Source organism: Mus pahari, chromosome 13 (genome assembly GCF_900095145.1).
Source record: "Mus pahari chromosome 13, PAHARI_EIJ_v1.1, whole genome shotgun sequence".
NCBI lineage: Eukaryota > Metazoa > Chordata > Mammalia > Rodentia > Muridae > Mus > Mus pahari.
In genome coordinates this window covers 95,372,491-95,391,237 of record NC_034602.1, presented here as the reverse complement: position 1 = coordinate 95,391,237, position 18,747 = coordinate 95,372,491, and the positions used below count along the sequence as shown (strand labels likewise).

The 18,747-nt window shown below is 39.6% G+C and overlaps 1 protein-coding gene across 2 annotated transcripts in view; it reads right to left on the bottom strand.

Moving 5' to 3' along the window:
• Positions 1–1,063: 1,063 nt before the first annotated feature.
• LOC110330931 (BTB/POZ domain-containing protein 8) overlaps positions 1,064–18,747 on the bottom strand; it is a 71,156-nt gene continuing 53,472 nt past the window's right edge. Inside the window, exons 10-18 of one of the 2 annotated variants that reach the window (XM_029545196.1) lie at positions 16,395–16,577; positions 15,599–15,736; positions 14,621–14,750; positions 12,383–12,444; positions 8,498–9,176; positions 7,878–7,968; positions 7,184–7,323; positions 3,165–5,438; positions 1,064–1,922 (exon numbers count right to left, since the gene is read on the bottom strand). In XM_029545196.1, coding sequence (XP_029401056.1) covers positions 1,453–1,922; positions 3,165–5,438; positions 7,184–7,323; positions 7,878–7,968; positions 8,498–9,176; positions 12,383–12,444; positions 14,621–14,750; positions 15,599–15,736; positions 16,395–16,577 — 4,167 coding nt within the window. In that variant the 3' untranslated portion in view covers positions 1,064–1,452. Of the gene's footprint in view, positions 1,923–3,164; positions 5,439–7,183; positions 7,324–7,877; positions 7,969–8,497; positions 9,177–12,382; positions 12,445–14,620; positions 14,751–15,598; positions 15,737–16,394; positions 16,578–18,747 lie in introns of those variants that run through there. The other variant, XM_021211240.2, reaches the window with a different exon arrangement.

The window sequence follows — 18,747 nt, the reverse complement described above, 5'->3', positions numbered from 1 at the left end:
TCCTGGAACTCACTCTGTAGACCAGGCTGGCCTCGAACTCAGAAATTCACCTGCCTCTGCCTCCCAAGTGCTGGGATTAAAGGCATGCGCCACCACGCCTGGCCAGAAACTGAAATTTTTACTTAATTCTATTTTACCTTCTATTGAGTGCTTACATCCAATGCCTATTTATTTGCCTTTTGAGCTGAGTATAATAACTATGCCCCACATGAAGGAGTAGTCCTGCAAGAGTGTCCAGCTGCTTAAAAAGGAATAGAAGCAGGATCGGAGGGATGGGTCAGTGGATAAAGGCACTTGCCACCAAGCCTGATGATCCGGGTTCAATCCCTGGGACTCTCACGGTGAAAGGAGAGAACTGACTCTCACAGGCTGTCCACTGACTTCCACGTGTGTGCTGTAGCACACATACACACGCCTACCCACATAAACATCCACAAAATAAATATAAAACATTTAAAACCTTTTTAAAAATTAATGAGAAAGTTTTATGGTATAATAGATGACTGCTTAAATGAAAACATAATTGTTGTTTGGGACAAATAGTTATGTATTAACCTAATTGTTATTTTCCCATCACCTTAAAGGGATCCTCATTAGCATCTAAGATCCTACTGCTACTCTCTGGTAGCACTGATTATCTGTTTTCTTACAAAGCTACAGACTGAGAGAAGTCTGACAAAGGACATAAACAGACAAGAGGAAGCACATGCCCACACTAGGACTCAGTCAGCTGTCTCATGCATGCATTTTGGTTAATGCTGTGTTAGCTCAGAGCAGTGCAGCTCCAAAGTATTCCTACCATGGCATGCAAGACCAAGTGACTGTTAGAGCCACACAGACAAAACAGTTTCCACATGCCTTTGAAGAGAACAAATGCCTATCCCTGACATAAACAGAAAAGCCCAACTCCTCTTAGTTTATTAGCAGTATGGCTGAAACTCAAGGTGCACTCACCTCTCCATGTCCTAGTCCTGAAACACTGGGAAAGCTGGGGGGTCCCTCTGTGTCCCCAGACGCAACACTCAGACCTGAGTCTGAATGTTATTCACAGACTGATTCTGTATGGTGCATACTCACACAGTAAGTTTATTGTTAAATTATTATGGTACCATATGCAGAGTCAAGAGTAAGGGGTTAATCTACTTGTGTGCTGACATGGAAATTCTTAAATAAATGAACAAATTATTAGGTAGGAAAGAAAACTGTAGCAAAGACTATTTTCCGCCTTCTAATCTAATTGATGTAGAAAACATGCTCATAAATTTAGAAAAACATTTTCAAAATATGAGACATCATATTAATAAATAAGCTATATTTACCTCAATAAATTAAAAGACTCCATCAATTTAAGGACAGTCTATATTTGGCTAACTAAATTATAATTTAAATATCAAGTAGGCATCAAAAATACAGGGGTGGCATAGTCTAAATCTTTCCCAACTGTTGAGACTTCTAATGCTGAGTTTCCAATTCTAGGATTGTCCACTCCCCTTGAGGTGAACAATCTGTGGAAGAAACACTAGCCATGGTGGCACTTGTTGCCGAATCATCGAGTGGGGACGACAGTTCACTCCACCTATTCCAAGTGTCAGCGTGTGCTGAACCCTGAGGTTTCGAGCTATCTCGAGCTAAGAGGAGTGTCTGGTTGATTAAATACTGGGCTAAGCTTAGGTCTTCGGGCAGAGAGCTTGTGATATTTAAGTTTGCGTCTTGTTCAGAAAGCAGCTGCCTCAACAGTGTCCAGTCCTGCTTTGCAAAGTGCTGCTCATCTTCAGAGCCCCTGTCTGCAACATGGGTTTCTGACTCCGCTTCCTGCTCACACGCTGCTGTTAGAGACATCTCATATATTGGAGAGAGGGTTTTTGAAGGCCGGTGGTCATACATGGAGGTTTGTGCCATTGTATCACAATCATCTATGTCTCCTGAAATAATTCACAATACTACACAATGTAAAAATTGCACGTCGACTCCCCTCAGAGTTTTGTAGAACAATATTAACACAATATAACAGTATTAGCTCCTTTCAGAAAAACATAAGATGGAAAAAAATAACATTTCTACAAAATTGACAAAATTTTTGAGGCATTTATTTTTCTGTGTTAAAAAATTCAAGGGTAATGTTTAGCAGCAGAATCAATGTAGGTATAACTAACAATAATTTTCCATATTTTAATTAGAAAACTTGGAATACAGAAAATAACAAATTACTTAAAAGATAAACATAAAAGCACACACAAATCTAATTCACTACAATAGAAACTCAAGGAAGAAAAAAAAAAAGACAGTCATCTAAAGGTACTATAAGGTAACTTGGTTTCATGGGGTGGGGGATAAATACACTGTATCTAAAGTCTTATTTGTATATTGCACATGCAAAGGAGGGTGCGAACCAGGACAAACAAACAAAAATACAACTTTGGAAGGTCTCCTACTGTATAATTTTACTGGATAGGGATTTCTGGTCAATATTTTTTTTTAAATTATGATACATAATACTCAACCAGCTACTATTGCATATTTTAAGTCATTAGTCTGAATTATTGAAATAAGAAAGATATAAACATAAAACAATTAGACAAAAAATATCTTATCACATGAAATAAGCCTGGGCTTTGTCATATACTGTCATTCTTCTAAATATAATTGCTTAGGAAACTCATCTCTTCGCTTGAAAATCTTAGAATAGAATTATATTGATCCTAAGAAAGTTTTTGTCTCTGTAAAATGCATATAAATTATGATGATTAATCTATTTAAAATAGTTTAGTGCTTTCAGTAATATTACTATGGTTATTGCACAGCCCTCTTAGATCTACACTAGCAAGTCCGTAAATCATATCCAATGTAAAGTAAAACTTCCCATAGTCAAGATGCTTACATTGAATTAAACATGATAATTGAAATGACACCAAACTAAGTCCTTGTCTTTTCCAGGTAAGATCTAGCATGTTATCTGTCTGTGTGTAATAAACAAGGTTTCCACTACATATTAATTATTCACTAAGATTGTAAGCAAACAATAAATAATGAATAGCTAGCTCATTTTCATATCATTAATAAATTTAAGTTCTCATTTCAAAGTTGAAACTGTAGCTTAAATATTCTAACTAAAATATAGCATCCAGGGCTACAGTCAGCTCTAGACTTCTACTTCTGTACATTACCTGAGAACACAGCGTTATTAGCTCCCTTGGGAGGCGTGGGACGGCTCTCTTTCGCTTGCCCTTCCTGAGGCAGCCCCTGGCTGAGACAGGAGTCTAGAGATTTCACTGAGCTGATCTTTGGTATGTTGGAGCTGAGTTCTCTCTGATGGAGCTCCAAATGACAGGGTCGTTCTTGAGACTTGGTGTCCCCATCCATGAATGTACTATGCTGCTGAAAGTTGTGAGCTGCCTCACGTTTATTAATCACTTCTTCATCTTCCAGAAAAAGCGGTTGGCTTCCTTTGGGTGGGACATCTAACCTGGTCTTTTGATCTGTTGAGACACACTGTTTATCTTGTCTTGTGAAGTCTTTGCTTCTAGAATTCAGGAGAAAGCTTTCATTTTTACACCCACCATTGCCATTATTGTGTTTATGCTCTGTAGTAGTAGCTTCATTTTCTTTGAAAAATCTAGAGTAACCTGTCCTTCCATGATGCTCATAAGAAACACCATCAAAAACATCAGAAGGTGAAAGAGAATCTAGGGAAGGCTGAAAGGGGGTGTGGCCTTCACCTTCATCAGATCCCACTTCTTCACACTCATCTACCGAGAGCAACACTGACCTTCTAAACTTTTTAGTTGCAGAAAACTCACGACTTTCATGTTCAGTTCCATCGTCAAAAGCTAAGTTAATTATTCCCTGAACGTGCTGAGTACCTGAGTTGGATGGAGAGGAATTTTCCCCAACATTTTCTGCTTCGGATCTTTCATCTTCTGTTTCATCTGCGGAAGAAGAAACCTGGTCTACTTCCTGAGCAGATGGAATGCTACCTCGAGGAGCACTTCCCTTCTCCCTGGGATAGACTGGTGTGGATCGAGACCAAGGCTCTGGCTTCTTCCTAGGGATCTCGTCATCACTTGCTGAGTGGATCTGGTGGTCACCCCCACCCTGCTTTCTCACTCTGACTTCAGTTCTGAGGTCACCTTCGTGCACCTTCAACTCTTCAGGGGTGCTGGTGTCACTGCTGCTTCTCCCAAGGAAGTCATGGCACAGCGCTGTGCTGCACTTGGAGATGCCTCTGTCGTGTGAGCCCTCGTCATCCTGAGACCCCCCAGCGTCATAGTCTTCTGAGCGGGGCTTTATGTCGTCTGAAGATGTGGTAGCACTACCAGTGTCGGATTCTGGACTCTCTCTTTGATGTGTGGCACTGGCATTCAAATCCCAGTGACCCATGAATGGAACTTCTGGAGTTTCATGGCTCTCTGGGGTTTCTGATGTTTCCATATTTTTACAATCTTTTTCTGATGGTTGTCCCAAAGGACATTTGGAAGAAACAGCTGAGGTGACTGTAGCACATTTACTGTCCTCTGTAGCACAGTCGTCAGGTAACTGGCTTTGAGCTGCTACATGAAATGTGATTCTTCTGTCATCTTGAGTAGAGTTTAGGGTACTACTTGTCCCTTCAGGAACACACAGTAAAGCTTTCCCATTTATGCAATTCATACTTGGTTCAGTGTCTGTGTTTTTTCTCCCTGTTTCTCTCTCTCTGTCTGATAAACAGACTTGCTCTATATTTGCTGAGTTTGAATTACGAACTGTGTTAGAGTTTATCAAGTTTTCTTTTGGATTTGAAATCACAGAATTCAGAGCAGCAAGGCTTGCACAGTTTGGATTCCCATTGCACTGATTCGAGTCTTTGTAAGCGGATGTGTGACTCTGCTCTATGCCAGTCAGTTCTGACCTCAGCTCACGTGTCACTGAGTCACCCAGGGTTGACCTATCTTGGCATGCTAGCTCCAGTCCCTTTTCCTCTTGACTGGCTAATGAACTTTGTGGCCGAGGTCTGCAAGGCATCTGGGACACTTCAGGACGACTGGTGTCACAAGCAAGGGTAACTGGGGACTCGTGAGGCCTCTGTTTAAAGACATGGTTCCTGCTGTCGCTCACACCATGAAGCACTCTTGCCTCAGCTACCTCAGGCTTGGAAGAGCGCTGAGGAGCCTCAGGCTTGGCAGGCCGCTGAGGAGCCTGACTTGGCAGCACAGTGTGTCCAGGAAGCACTTTTTGCTTTGAATCTTTGCTGTTCACAGCTCCACCTTTCTTGGGCTGACTTGGGTTTCTAGGCATTGGTACCATCTTTGCGTTAACCTTCTGCAAAGCTGTGTGTCCTTGCTTGATGACTTTTCTCTTAGGTATCTGCTTATCTGTTCCATGCCTCAACCTTGTTACATTTTCACCAGACTGCCTTGAAGAGACTGAAGATTTTACAGAGTGTGGCGACTCCCCTTGGGATCCTAAGGAAGTTCAGAAATGCAAAGTACTCTCAAATTCTAAGGTGAAATTTAATGTTTCCAAATCACTTTAAAGAAAATAAAATCAATAAAGCGACCACAGGGAAACATCTAATATTGACAGTCAAAAAATAATAAACAATGATAAAGTGAAAGACCCAAATATTTTAAATATAGAGAGACAATTTTATGATCTTATTAAAAACCCTTAAAGAGAATCTCTTTTCACCAAGAACCTTCATCGTTGTGTCCAAATTGGATTTACATAAATTTGCGACAGCAGGAAACCTGATCTTCTTATGTGAAGCCAACAAGACAGCTCTTCTCTCTGAGGTTTTCTTTTTTGGGGAGTAAAGAAAACAACACAACTGAAAGAAGAACTAACCTAAAAACAAATTTGTTGAAGTTATTCATTTCTCTTCAAACTGGAATAAACTTATACTAGATAATTATCGTTATAGCTTATTAGGGCTAACAACCCAGATCTGCAGTGAGAACCAGATCATTGGCTACAGGCGTTTCAGAATTAAAATTTCATTTATGCGTTCTGGTTAAAGTCTTAGAAATAAAAATTTGGGGCACTCAAATCTGCCAACCCCAATTACCAACTTCTTGTTCTGTGTGTGTTTGGGGTGTGGGGAGCTCTAGAGACCTGTGAAAGACGAGCAAGCACTGTGCCACTGAGGTGCCCCAGTCCTGGAGACCATTTATAGCTCATTTCTAACCGTTACTAGGATATGAGTAATCTCATCTGCCTTGATTTTTAATTGACTTTCAGTATTAATTCATCATGCAAATCAAGATTTTTTGGGGGGTTTTTATAAACTGCTTTTACACATGAGTGCTTAATACACAAAAAAATAAATGTGTGTATGCTTGTGGTGTATGACTGTGTGTGCACATGTGAGCATGCCAGAGGTCAATCTCAGTTGGCATGTGTGTGCGTACTTGTGTGACAATGAGTGTACATGCACACATGTACATGATAGAGATCATCTCCTCAGGAGTCACACACTGTTCTTTCTAAGACACAGTCTCTTATCAGGACTTGGGCCTCACTGAAGAGGCTGGGTTGCTGTTGGTGATCCAGCCTCAGGGATCCTTCTGTCCACCTCTGCCTCCCTAAACAACCTTCACAAAAGCCATTCCCTCAGCCCCCTTCCTTTCTTCCTATCCTCCTTTTCTCAGTTTTTATGTATTTTGAGATAGAATTTCTTGTAGCCAGGACTGGCTTGAACTCACTGTACAGATCAAAGATGACTTTGCCTTCATCTCCTCAATGGAAGGACTACAGGCATGTGCCACTAAGCCCAGAAAGAAAGTAATGTTGAAAATTGGCTGTTACATGCACATTATATAATCTAATCAGTATTGATTTTCCTTGCAACACTGAGGAACAGCAGCATGAGGACAGCTCTGGAGGAACGCCCTCTCCACACAGCTGCTCAGCTCCTGCTGTTCTTTAACAACTCCTCAGGGCAAGTTTCACAAACATAATTCCTCTAGTCATCAAGGAAACTTTCAAGGAACCTAAGCATGTTCCACCAGAAGTGGAGACCAGTCAATGGCTCCTTTAAATTTATCTCCATGAAGGACAGGACAACCGGAAACAATCCCCTAACACTAAAATGTTTATCTAAAAACCATGGAACTTTACTGTCTTGCTTATGTGCAATGGCAGTCTGGCTGGAGCTTGGCTTGTCCAGCTGATGCAGGCCCCAGAACCCTGGAGGCCAGTGTGGCTTTACCTTGGGCTTGAGGCAGGGTGGGCGGGGCACTCTTTGTCCGTGGCTGAGCTGCTGTGTACCCACTGCCGCTCCCTCTTTTCTTCGCAGCTGTCTGTGGTGCTGAGTCACTAAGTCCTTTGCCATGCCCTCCTTTTATCACACTAAGAAGAACAATTGCACTTAGTATTACAGTGGCACTCCAAAACATGAACTTACAAACACCTATGTATGACCACAACCATAAACAATCACATATTTTGTCAAAAAATAGAAACATATGTCTTCTGAAAATAGAGAAACCTATATTCACAGTCCTTCAAGTTTTGAAAGAGTTGACCACATATGATAAATCAGTGCATAACTTCACATGCCATTAAGTATAGCTAAGAAACTTTTGCTATACTTCTTCATTTTATATAAATATGAAATAAGAAAGTTTAAAAATATAATTTCATAAATACGGTTAAATAACAAAACATCTTTTAAAGCTGGGTGTGGTGGGGCACACCTTTAATCCCAGCACTTGGGAGGCAGAGTTCCAGGACAGCCAGGGCTATACAGAGAAACCCTGTCTCAAACAAACAAACAAACAAACAAAAACCAAAAAAACCAAAAACCAAAAAATAAACATCTTTTAAAACATTTAGCTAAGAATTAGTATATAACTAGCTTTCAGAGACAGTTGGGTGAAATACCAAGCTGAATAGAGTCCCACCTGCTTTTCACGTGAGAGTCTTGTTCATGAATAAAGCTTTTTTTATTGGCTGCTCCATTGGTAACTCTTGAAACTGGTTGAGACTTTACTGCTACAATAAATTCCATAAATATACAGGTTAGACACTAAAAAACAAGTGCAGATATAGGAGTGAACACACTTTCTCAGTTTGTACATATCAGTGTAACACATTTTAGCACTTAAAGGTAAGTAACGTATGCACAGGTCATCTAGGAACTTTAAGTATCAGGACCTTAGGGCAGGGACACAGCTTATTTAGCAGAGTGCTTGCTTGGCTTCATCTCTAGTGTTACATAAGTCAGGCATGATGGGTACAACCATAGTCTTAGCACCTGGGAGGCAGAGACAGGAGGATCAGAGGTACAGGGTGTCCTTAGTGACAAAGCAGGTCTAAGGCCAGCACAGGCTGGTGGAGAGATCTTATTTCAAACAAATGTTTGCAGTGCTGAGCTGCTGGTGACGACTGACTTTCTAGCATATGTAGAGCCATGCCCCCCTCCACACATACACACACACACACACACACAGAGAGAGAGAGAGAGAGAGAGAGAGAGAGAGAGAGAGAGAGAGAGAGAGAGAGAGAGAGAGCTGAAACCCACCTGCAGTTGACATTACTCCATTGCTCACCATCTGTCCTGGGGAATCACTAACGTATGGCTTCCCATCACGAGACTTGTTCTCTACTGATCCATTTTCCTTTGTCTCATCCACAGAGCCCGTGGAAGCCAGAAGCTCCATGCTGGAATGTGTAGATCTACTGGAGGGCCCTATAGAGGTGGGGTATAGAGAATCTTTTCCTCTCGGTGTTTGCAAAGGCTTGGCTCTGGCTTGCACATTCAGGTCTGCAGTGAGCACCTTGGGTCTGGCCCCTGTGGTCTCCCCTTCTTGGTTCTGGGCTCCTTTTCCATGTACTGGGTCCTTCCGTCCGGCTGCTGCCACTCTTGCTGGTGGTCTTCCCACAACAGTGGATGACAGACCTTCTATCTTTGTATGATCACCGTTTTCTGTTTGGGGTTTTACCATAGTTTTAGACTTGCCAGAGACACATTTTCCCCCAGTTTTCATCTCTTTCATAACTTTGGACGTTTTTGTACTGTCACCATGCTTGGACACTTTATTTATACTGTTTCTGTTAGTGCTTGATGCATGTCCTGACGCTCCCAATCCATCAGATCTCATCTTCTGATTAGTAGAGAGGAAGGTCCGACACGTTTTTTTGTTATTTTCCGTCCAAGGTTTTATTTTTATAACATCAACATCAGAGCCTTGCCTCCTTTGCTAAGGAAGGAAGGAAGGAAGGGAGGGAGGGAGGGAGGGAGGGAGGAAGGAAATCCTATAAATCAAGTTTTTGACATAGAATATTTATGTTTTAAGAAAGTTTTGGTTTGGCTTTTTGTTATTGTGACGGGGTTTCACTATATAGTTTTGGCTGGCCTGGAACCCAGTATGTACACAGGGCTGGCCTTAAATTTGCAGAGCTTTGCCTGTCTCTGCCTCCCAGTGTGGGGACTGAAGGCATGCACCATGAGACCTGGCTTCAGTGAAGTTTTTAGTAGCAACAATTGAGCAAAGCTCACATTATGCTCTCCCAGAGAGCAACACAGCCCAGCTCCTAAATTCTTATTATGATTTAGGATCACTCAAAACTTGAGATATCTCATCATTTTCATAAAAAAAAATCAATTGGTTATTATTACCTTAATCATTTCTGAAATACAGCATTAAACATTTATTTAATTTGTGGTATTACAATAGAAATTAACCCATGAAGATTCAGGCTACCCTGAGTGATAACACTTGAGAGTTTCTGAAGCCCTTTCGTAGGACCCATCATTTCAATTCATACTTACAAAATAATCCTTTGAATTAGCTCCTGCAGCTGTCTTCAATTGTTAGATAAGAAACTGGGTATTAAAGCACACATGTGACTTATCCAAGGTCACATGCCTGGAAAGGAGAGAATTGAGACTGGCGCTTATGATGTGGTCATCTAATTGTAATCTGAGGGATACTATAAAATTTTTCACCAAAAATTCTTTAATTCTGGGTTTCCTTTTTAAAACAAAATGACAAAGGCTTCTAGAAACACAACATGTATACTTCAAAAGTTTAGGTTTAAAAGAATCCTAGATGACAGAACAGTACTGGTCATCTGAGGTTATGGAGGAAAAGACATCTAACAAGAGCTGAGCTGGGGAAAGGAGGAGGGGAGCACCAGGGCACAGAGCAGCTGACACCTCCATACAGAAGGGGACAGCCACTTCAAAGCTGCTGGGAACCTCAGAATAAAATATAAATACACACATCAGTACATGAACTGCCAATTTCTCTCACTTGACAGAGCTGCATGGGATTACAGGGCAGAACTTATGTTGCTTTATCTTTCATAATTAAGCCCTTTACATCCCATAACATACTGGGAGTGCAACAAAATGTTTGTAACCACTGATGAGCATGTAGTGACATTTAGTTCAAGGCTGAGTTTATAAATATAGAAGGCTTCCCATATATTAAAAAATTGACTCATGGATATATATATACATATACATGGATACATGTATATGTATAAGACAATAAATAAAGGCTAAATTTAGGCAAAAGCAGGGTGTAGTGATAACAGAATCAATACATTATTGTCCTAGCTTTGACTTAATGGCGCTGGGGTATTGTGGAATTTTAAGGATATTTTGGCTTTAAATTATGTATGTTTGTAGAGTGGAGAATGTTTTCCTTCACAATGGTGCTGCAAAATTCTGAGTGTTGTAAATATTAAACAGCCTTTTTCCTCCTCTTTTTTTATTTTCTTGATTTGAAATATAATCCCCTACCCCCTGTCCCCTTTTGGTTTTTGAGACAGGGTTTCTCTGTGTAGCCTTGGCTGTCCTAGAACTCATGGTGTAGACCAGGATGGCCTCAGTACCACAGAGGTCCACCTTCCTCTGTCTCCCAAGTGCTGGGATTGAAGGTGTGCACCACTGCTACCTGGAATATTTCTCTATTTTTAACACAACTTAGCAAGCTTCTCTGTAAGGCCTCTTCCTGTGCTTAAAACTGACCTCACTTAGCTTACTGTATCCTTGTGTACTTTGAACTATCATGTGGTGTGTAAAATTTATGTATTATATGAGATAAATACATGCTTTAGAAACTTCACAATGCCTTACAGAATGATAAGGATCTGGTGCATATGCATTTCTAGGCAGTCTTGAACTTATATCTGCCGAGTTTATACACATTTGTTATAAATTCACAGCCAACTGTGTGTGTGTTGGGGGGCACTACAGTCTATTGACAAAAATGAGAAAAGAGGACTAAGCCTCTAAAAGGAAACCAACTTTGTTTGAAACCTCTGTCTTCGTGGGTACTTCATACTGTGTAGTGTAGTTGGCCTTGAGCTCACACTCCTCCAGCTCGGTCTCCCTGGGGTTGGCCTGTGACTCTCAGTTTATTCGATGTTAGACAGTGTAGGGCTCGGGACATGATGCACAAGAGGACTCTGAAACATTCCAGAAAACAATCCCAGGAGGTTTGCTGACAATCAGAGAGATGGAGGGCTTGATGCCTCTTGTTCTAATCCAAGTGAGTTATGTCCTGGCTGCAGAAGTTGTAGTGCCTACCTAGTGGGCGATAAGGAGGAAGGAAACGGGATTCTCTGCCAAACTTTCAAGGGCAATCTGTTCTTTTCATTCTAAATCAGAACACTGAATAATTGAGTCCACAGTATCATTGGAATATGCATAGATTAGTATAATTTTGTACTTATATATTTTGATTACATGAATAGCCGTATAATAACATTTGGAAGGAAGAAAATATATTTCAGGCTATAATAAAGTCATCAAATAATTTTTTAAAAAGAAAAAATAGCAGAATAAGCATGTTACTCTTTTTAAGAATGGAGTACAGTCATGTACTCTATGGCTTTATTGCACAGTGCAGTCATGTACTCTATGGATTTATTGCACAGTGGCTCTCTAGACCCCTGGAAGATTGTCATGTTGCAATCACTGGGAGGCAGTCTTTTTATGTGTTTGACCCCATACCCTCACGCCCAGGGCATTACCGCTATAATTACCAATTATAAGTACTTGACTACTTTTGATACTATAGGAAAGTATACCAAATAAATACAAAAATAAAGCACACTGTGCTTTTAACACTACTTGCTTCTTTTCACCCTGCAAAGAGAAACCTGGAACAATGAGCCTTCTCTTGTGACAAGGCTGGGGACTAAAAGCAGGCACCAAACTGAATCCTAGACATCTTAACAATTCTTCGTTTATTGGAACAGTGCCAATACATTATCTGCCAAAAAGAATTTCAAGGAAATAAAAAAGGCATAGATTTCCTATGCCAAATGAATGTGGGACATTCACATCATTTATATATTAAATGCTCAGTTGTTATTTCCTCTTAAAAATAGCTTTAGTTAGTAAACATGAATTTTGCATGGTGTTCTCACTGGCGCTGTGCTGGAAGTGTACCTGAGAGCTGGTGAGCACAGGTCTCCTGCCAAGTCTGCGGTCATCACCTTTGTCAAGTGCAGCTGTAAGCAAACAGAAATATAAGAAACATTATTATTAGCAGAGAAGTGCAGGATGATAGAAAGCCAGGAGAAAATGCTGTATTTTGATAGAAATTTAAAAACAAACAAAACCCTCAAATCCAAAGCAGCACAGACTATTTGCCATCACATTTTAGATTAAAGGTACTTCAATCTTATTTTCTGGTTCAGAAAAGTTCATGTTCTTAAAGCTCATAAATAAAAATGTAACATTACATACATTCATTTCAAAAATCTGTAATTTTCACAAGCTGTAAATTTTTAAATAACCAGTTTTATTTAGTTTCTAAATGTCAAAACAATTAATATTTTATATATACATTTAATATGAAAAATATCCAATTACTCTAGGTATAATCTGCTGAAATTAAACATATTGTTCTGGTTTTACAGATTGATTATAGGATTGTAGAAAGAGAAGAGAAACAGATGTTGTTCTCCCTAAAAATAAATCAGGAAACAATCCTGCAAGTCATCTCATTCTTACCGGAGCTAAATAAAAATTCACTTTATAAGTTAGGTTTATTTGGGAATTATTAAGACGCTCATGTTTACCCTTTTAAAACTAGAACCGGAATGGTACCAGAAAATATGAAATAATGTGACTCGTGGTCTAGTCCAGCTCAGATGTTCAAGGTTCACAGCGTTCAAAGTTTCACCCTGAAGAAGGGACTTATTTGCACATATCATTTCTCTAATATACACATATTTAGTAAAGCAGCTCTCAAACTCCTTCTACCGTCTCTGTTACAGGAAATATGCTGCCTGGCAGAGCAAACAACCCTGGGGACAGCAAGGACTGATTTGTAGAAGTCAGATGACTGTATAATAACACACAGAAATTAATAAAAATTCTCCAGTCAGGACCGCAGTAAGAACCTCAGAACGTTAGAACAAAGATGACCCAAGGCAGTAACTATGCACAAGTCAGGATTCTTCACAGGTCAACATGTTTGCAACTTGAGAATTACCCTAATGCAGCCTAACAACAGGGAAGTACAACGCCTAACCACACCACACTGGCAGTTTGTCCAGGTGTATAAGCATGTGCAAACACACAGGTTTCTAATTGCTACTATGAAAGATTACAGGGCACTGGAATTCAACTTTGTTGTGAATTCCTCTAAAAAGGAGAAAAACAAAGTTTGCTGCCAATCAGAAGCACGCTCAAAGGACGCCTGCTGATAGGATGCTGACCTTTGCTTCTTCACACTCACAGACTATGAAAGAAAAGCTCATGTCTGAAACCAGGAAAGTGTTCAATTTCTAAAGATCGGATGATTTGTATTACACGAATAAAGGAATATCTTTGAAAACTGTTGTTTAAATTTATTACATCTAGTTGCTTTATTAAGCAGGTCTAACCATGAATATATCACTTGAGAATTTAACATACCTGAGGTATAATTTGTCCTACTTGCCTTCCATGTTTAGAGCACTAAAATGTTTGTTACATAAAATATAAAAAGTGGAACTGCTGAACGTGGCAGTTATTTCTGAGGCACCTGCTTTAACCTAAAAATAGTCACGGAGCCATTTTAGTTCCACACCCTCGGAATTCTATTTCAATATTTTAAAGCACACACTCTTTCTGACAGACATACATCTTTTGATTAATGCTAATGTTTCAAACGGCTCCTAGTAAACGTCAGAGATCACTGTTTGGCTCCTGAGGGACCCTCCGCAATAGCACACACTGCATCCCTGAACCAATCAATTGTGAAATAAAGCCATCTAATCTTGGCAAAAGCGCAAGGGAAGGTTCTTGTGAAAAAGATGGAAAGCTTTAGTAAAATACGCCTTCCAAGGGAGAAAGTATGCTTCGAGATCTGACTGCAGAGATTGTGTCCTTTTACTTCAAGCTCTCAAAGATGCTTGATTTTTTCTTTTTAAGCAAATGTGGCTAGAATATTGTAGCTAATATATACAAGGATTAAAATTTGATAATTACATACAAAGGAAATAAGTTTCATTTTCTAAGAACAGCACACAAAACACGGTTTCTCCAAGCTGCCTAACACATCGCTAGTTTGGGGAAGCACTCCATTGCTGAACAGAAGCTCGCAAATGCTAATTAACTAGCATTCTGAATGCCTTCTAACTATCTGCTCTCACAAAAATCATCGTCTGAGAATAAAAACCTTGAAGAACAACATACCTGCTTGGATTTTCTGCTGATCATCTAAGTGCATCAGTTTCCAGCTTTCTGTGTGACGAACAGCATAGAAAGACTGAACCAGGAAGGTCCACAGCTTATCACGCACAGCTTGGATCCTGCACGTAAAGCCCTGTGTTCCAGCAACAAATCAGCAGCTGGTGAGCCACATTGTCATAGCAACCAGTCATTATTCCTTCCCGAATCTACTTACTCCTAAGCTACATCAATGATGTCATCAGTTACATTTCTAAGATCACTGGGTACATGCTATTTATGCAGGCTTACTCATTAACAGGATTTTATAGTGAACACGAAGCTAAATGCTACTCTTTAAGCTACATGTTAAAACATCAATGGGGTTTTTATGAACACCTTCCTAAACCTTTTCGTATCAACTATGACATTACAAGGTCAAATACTCTATGTAATAATAATAAATCTAATGAAACACTTTATCATTTTTGTAGAATAAAAATGCCAATAATTCATAATTATCTTATTTCACTGATTAATTGCATTTAAAAATAAATGATATTTACATTTTTATTTTTCCTACTCAATCTAATTTAAAAATAAGATTTATTTTGAAAAAAAGAAATTACTAATACCATAAAAAACATTAATTATTAAAGACACTAAAATATACACTTTATACATACAATTTACTGTAATTATCAGAAAAAAAAATACCAAAGTTGCACTGTGCGAGATAATATTGCTAAGTCCCAAGCTATGCTTAGAATTAAGGAGCCAAATTGCCAAATTCTAAACTTTTATTAAATGGTAATTTGAAGGCAAATATAACTGATAAAAATTTTACTAGTAAATATTCCAAATATATATAAGAAGCTGTATCAAACCCAAGGTGTCCAGTTCCTAACTTCAATGACCTGTGTGACACTTAAAACTGCATGTACCCTTAAACTCTTAAACATTTGCACTATCACATATGTTAATGAGTTTTGCTGCATTCAGTACCATTTCCTTTGTGCTTTCAGAGTTCAGTAAGGTGTCCAGAGCCATAAGGAGAGAGCAACTGTTCTCAGCAGTAATACCGTCTTCAATTGCTTTAAAAATTTTGTCCAACAGATGAGCTGTGCTGCTCATTGCTTGTGACTACAAAACACAGAATGCGGCACTTAATGAAATATATGTAAAACACATGAGAAATGTTAGAGTCTAGTGTGACAGCAGTGCAGCTGCCACTGCGGCTACATAGCATCACCTGAAACCGTAGCCTCCCTTTGTATCTGCTTGAAAAACTACATGGGCATGATCACTCCCCATGCCATGCACACACATGTACATACACATACAAACACACACACAGACCCACACACATGCATAATACATGCACACACACATATGTGTGCACAGGGTTCTCAAAAGCTAATACACATGATAATAGAAACAGGAAACGAAGACAGCATCTTTACTCAGTAATTCTAGAGAGAGTAGCTCCTTATTAAGACAGTTTTCAAGAACCACTATCTTTACAACCTGGGCCTCTAAAGTGTAGCCATGGTGACTGAGGGCTAGAGCTGGCCCAAGGTACACTGTGCCTTGCCAGGGCACTTGGCCTGTCCCTCCTGCTTTTCAAATTCTGTGAGCCACAGCACCCTGTCCACCACAGTTCCAAATCTGCCATCTGCTGTGGAGGTTATTCAAGCCAGAATACTTTAATCAGAGGCAACCTGACTTTAAAAATGCTTATGCAATTAAAACCAAAACACAAAGACGGGACCAACCAGAGCATACACTCTAGACACAGTACCTGCAAGAGAAGAGTGAAGTTCTCACTCTCAATGATCCGAGAGAAGTTTTCTACAATAAACGACACACACTCTTCTTGGAGCTGAGATGCCATCGACAGGGCTGCTTCTGTCCACTTTACTCTGGGTAAACCCATGATCAGCCTGTCACTTTCCATTAGAAGAAAAGCAGCATTCCCATGATTCTAGAATGTTAGAAATACTTGGAAAAATTAGCTGGTATTACTATTCATAAAATTTCTAAACAAATCAAGCAGAGGACTGCATGGTGAGCCCAGCAGCAGCTCAGCTGCCTGCCCCTCGTAGCAACAGGAGTCATCTTAGAGAATATCAGCAGGAGGGTCAGACCATCAGCTCATATCAGTTGTAGAAATGACAGATTATAGTTCTAAGGTATCCAGTTGTGGGATGGGTTTCTTGCACAACAATAAAATGGAAGACTGAATACTTAGCTTGGCCCTTCTCTGAAACATTGAGAACTTAACCAAGGTATTGTCTTGCCTGATCCTTATACAGACACCACATTCTTTCTGAACCTATCCCTTTCCTTTAAGCTCTTAACTCAAACAAAATTATTCAAATATGAACACAACATATGTATGTTCAATGTCTGCTGTTGCTCACTGCTGGACTGCAGGACCTACGACTACTGGGCTAACACAGAAACTCTATGATTACTGGATTTCTACTATGACCAGACACTGAGGTTATATAATAGATTTTTATGGTATTTTACATTTAACCCTTAAACATTAAACCTTAAACTTTTTATTACTTTTAACAATAATTTTATTACTTTTAACAATAATTCATTATTATGCATTATGTTTCAATTGTCTTAACAATAAACATACTCTGCTAGGTTGGAAAAAGATCCAGTGGTTAAGGGCACTTGTTCCTCTTGCAAAGGACTTGGTTCAGCACCCATATGGTGGTTCATAAATATCCATAACTCCAGTTCCAAAGGCTCTGGCACTGTCTTCTGATCATCACAGGCAACACATGCACACACACATGCTTTTTTACTTATTTATTCTTATTTTATGTGTGTGGCTATTTTGCATTCATGTATGAGTCTCCATCCCAACATGTAGCGCCCTTAGAGACCAGAAGAGGGCATCAGAACCCCCAGAACTGGAGTGGCAGATGGCTGTGAACTGACATGCACTGGGAACTGAACCTGGGTCCTCTCAAAGAACAGCTGCTGCCTGGACTGTGGAACCATCCTCAGCTCTCATTTTGCTTCTTAAGGTCCCCTGACCATTTCCTCTGTGATGACATCCTGAACAGCTGTACTCACTGAGGCTGAGATAATAACCTGATGTGCTCTACTGCAGGTGCTACATGTGGAGCAGTCTGGCAGATAGCTTCCTACTGCTTACTATATATACACTGTTATGTTCAATGCAGTAAGATTGAGTATAGTAGATAGCTTAGCTTGGAACCTATTAGGAAACTAAAATATGGACATGCTAAAGTGGTAACAGATGGTAGAGACTCCTTCCATACTGATCTGAATATTTGATGAATCCTAAATGTTAAATACCCTCAAGTACAAAGTAAAAATGTAATACTTCCAGACCAAACACAAAATTTTAATTCAGGTTAATATGACTCAAAATTCAAAGTGAATATAAGGTATTATGAGGAGAAGTTGTCCTGGGTAGTTGTCCTTCGTTTGTTTTGTTATTGTTGTTCTATTTTTGTTTTTGTTAACCTGACACAAACGAGAGTCATCTAGAAGGAAGAAAACTCAACTGAGAAAGTATCTCCACCAGATTGGCCTATGGCCATTTTCTTAATTAATGACTGAATGGGAAGGCCCACCTTACTTCAGGCAGTGCCACCCCTGGGCAGATGGTGCTAGATTATAAATAAAACTGACATGACCCTAAACACTGTTATCTTTAGAATGGCAGCAATGCATTTTAAATCTGCTTTACCCTGTCATTTACATCCAGCCTGTTTTTTTCTCATCTGTGAAATTGAGATAACAGTACCTGTCTTATACTAAATTTCACAAAAATAACATGTGATGTATGAACTGTACATGACTTATGGGTACCACTAGTGTAGTAAATAATGTTTCTACTGAATCAAATTACAGTTAGAATAACTTCCTTTATGAACAGGAGTAACTACTCAATAATGCAGAAAGCTAATACAAAACAGTAGGTGACAAAGCCCTTCGTTGGCTGAGACACAACATTTAGATGACATGAGCGGCACTTCATGCCATTTCCCAGCTTCCCCTACATTCACCCTCTGTGTAACATGGTCTCACGTTACTACCCATGGTTTAATCAGAGAGACAGGACTGATTGGGAGTGTATGAGAGAGAGAGAGAGAGAGAGA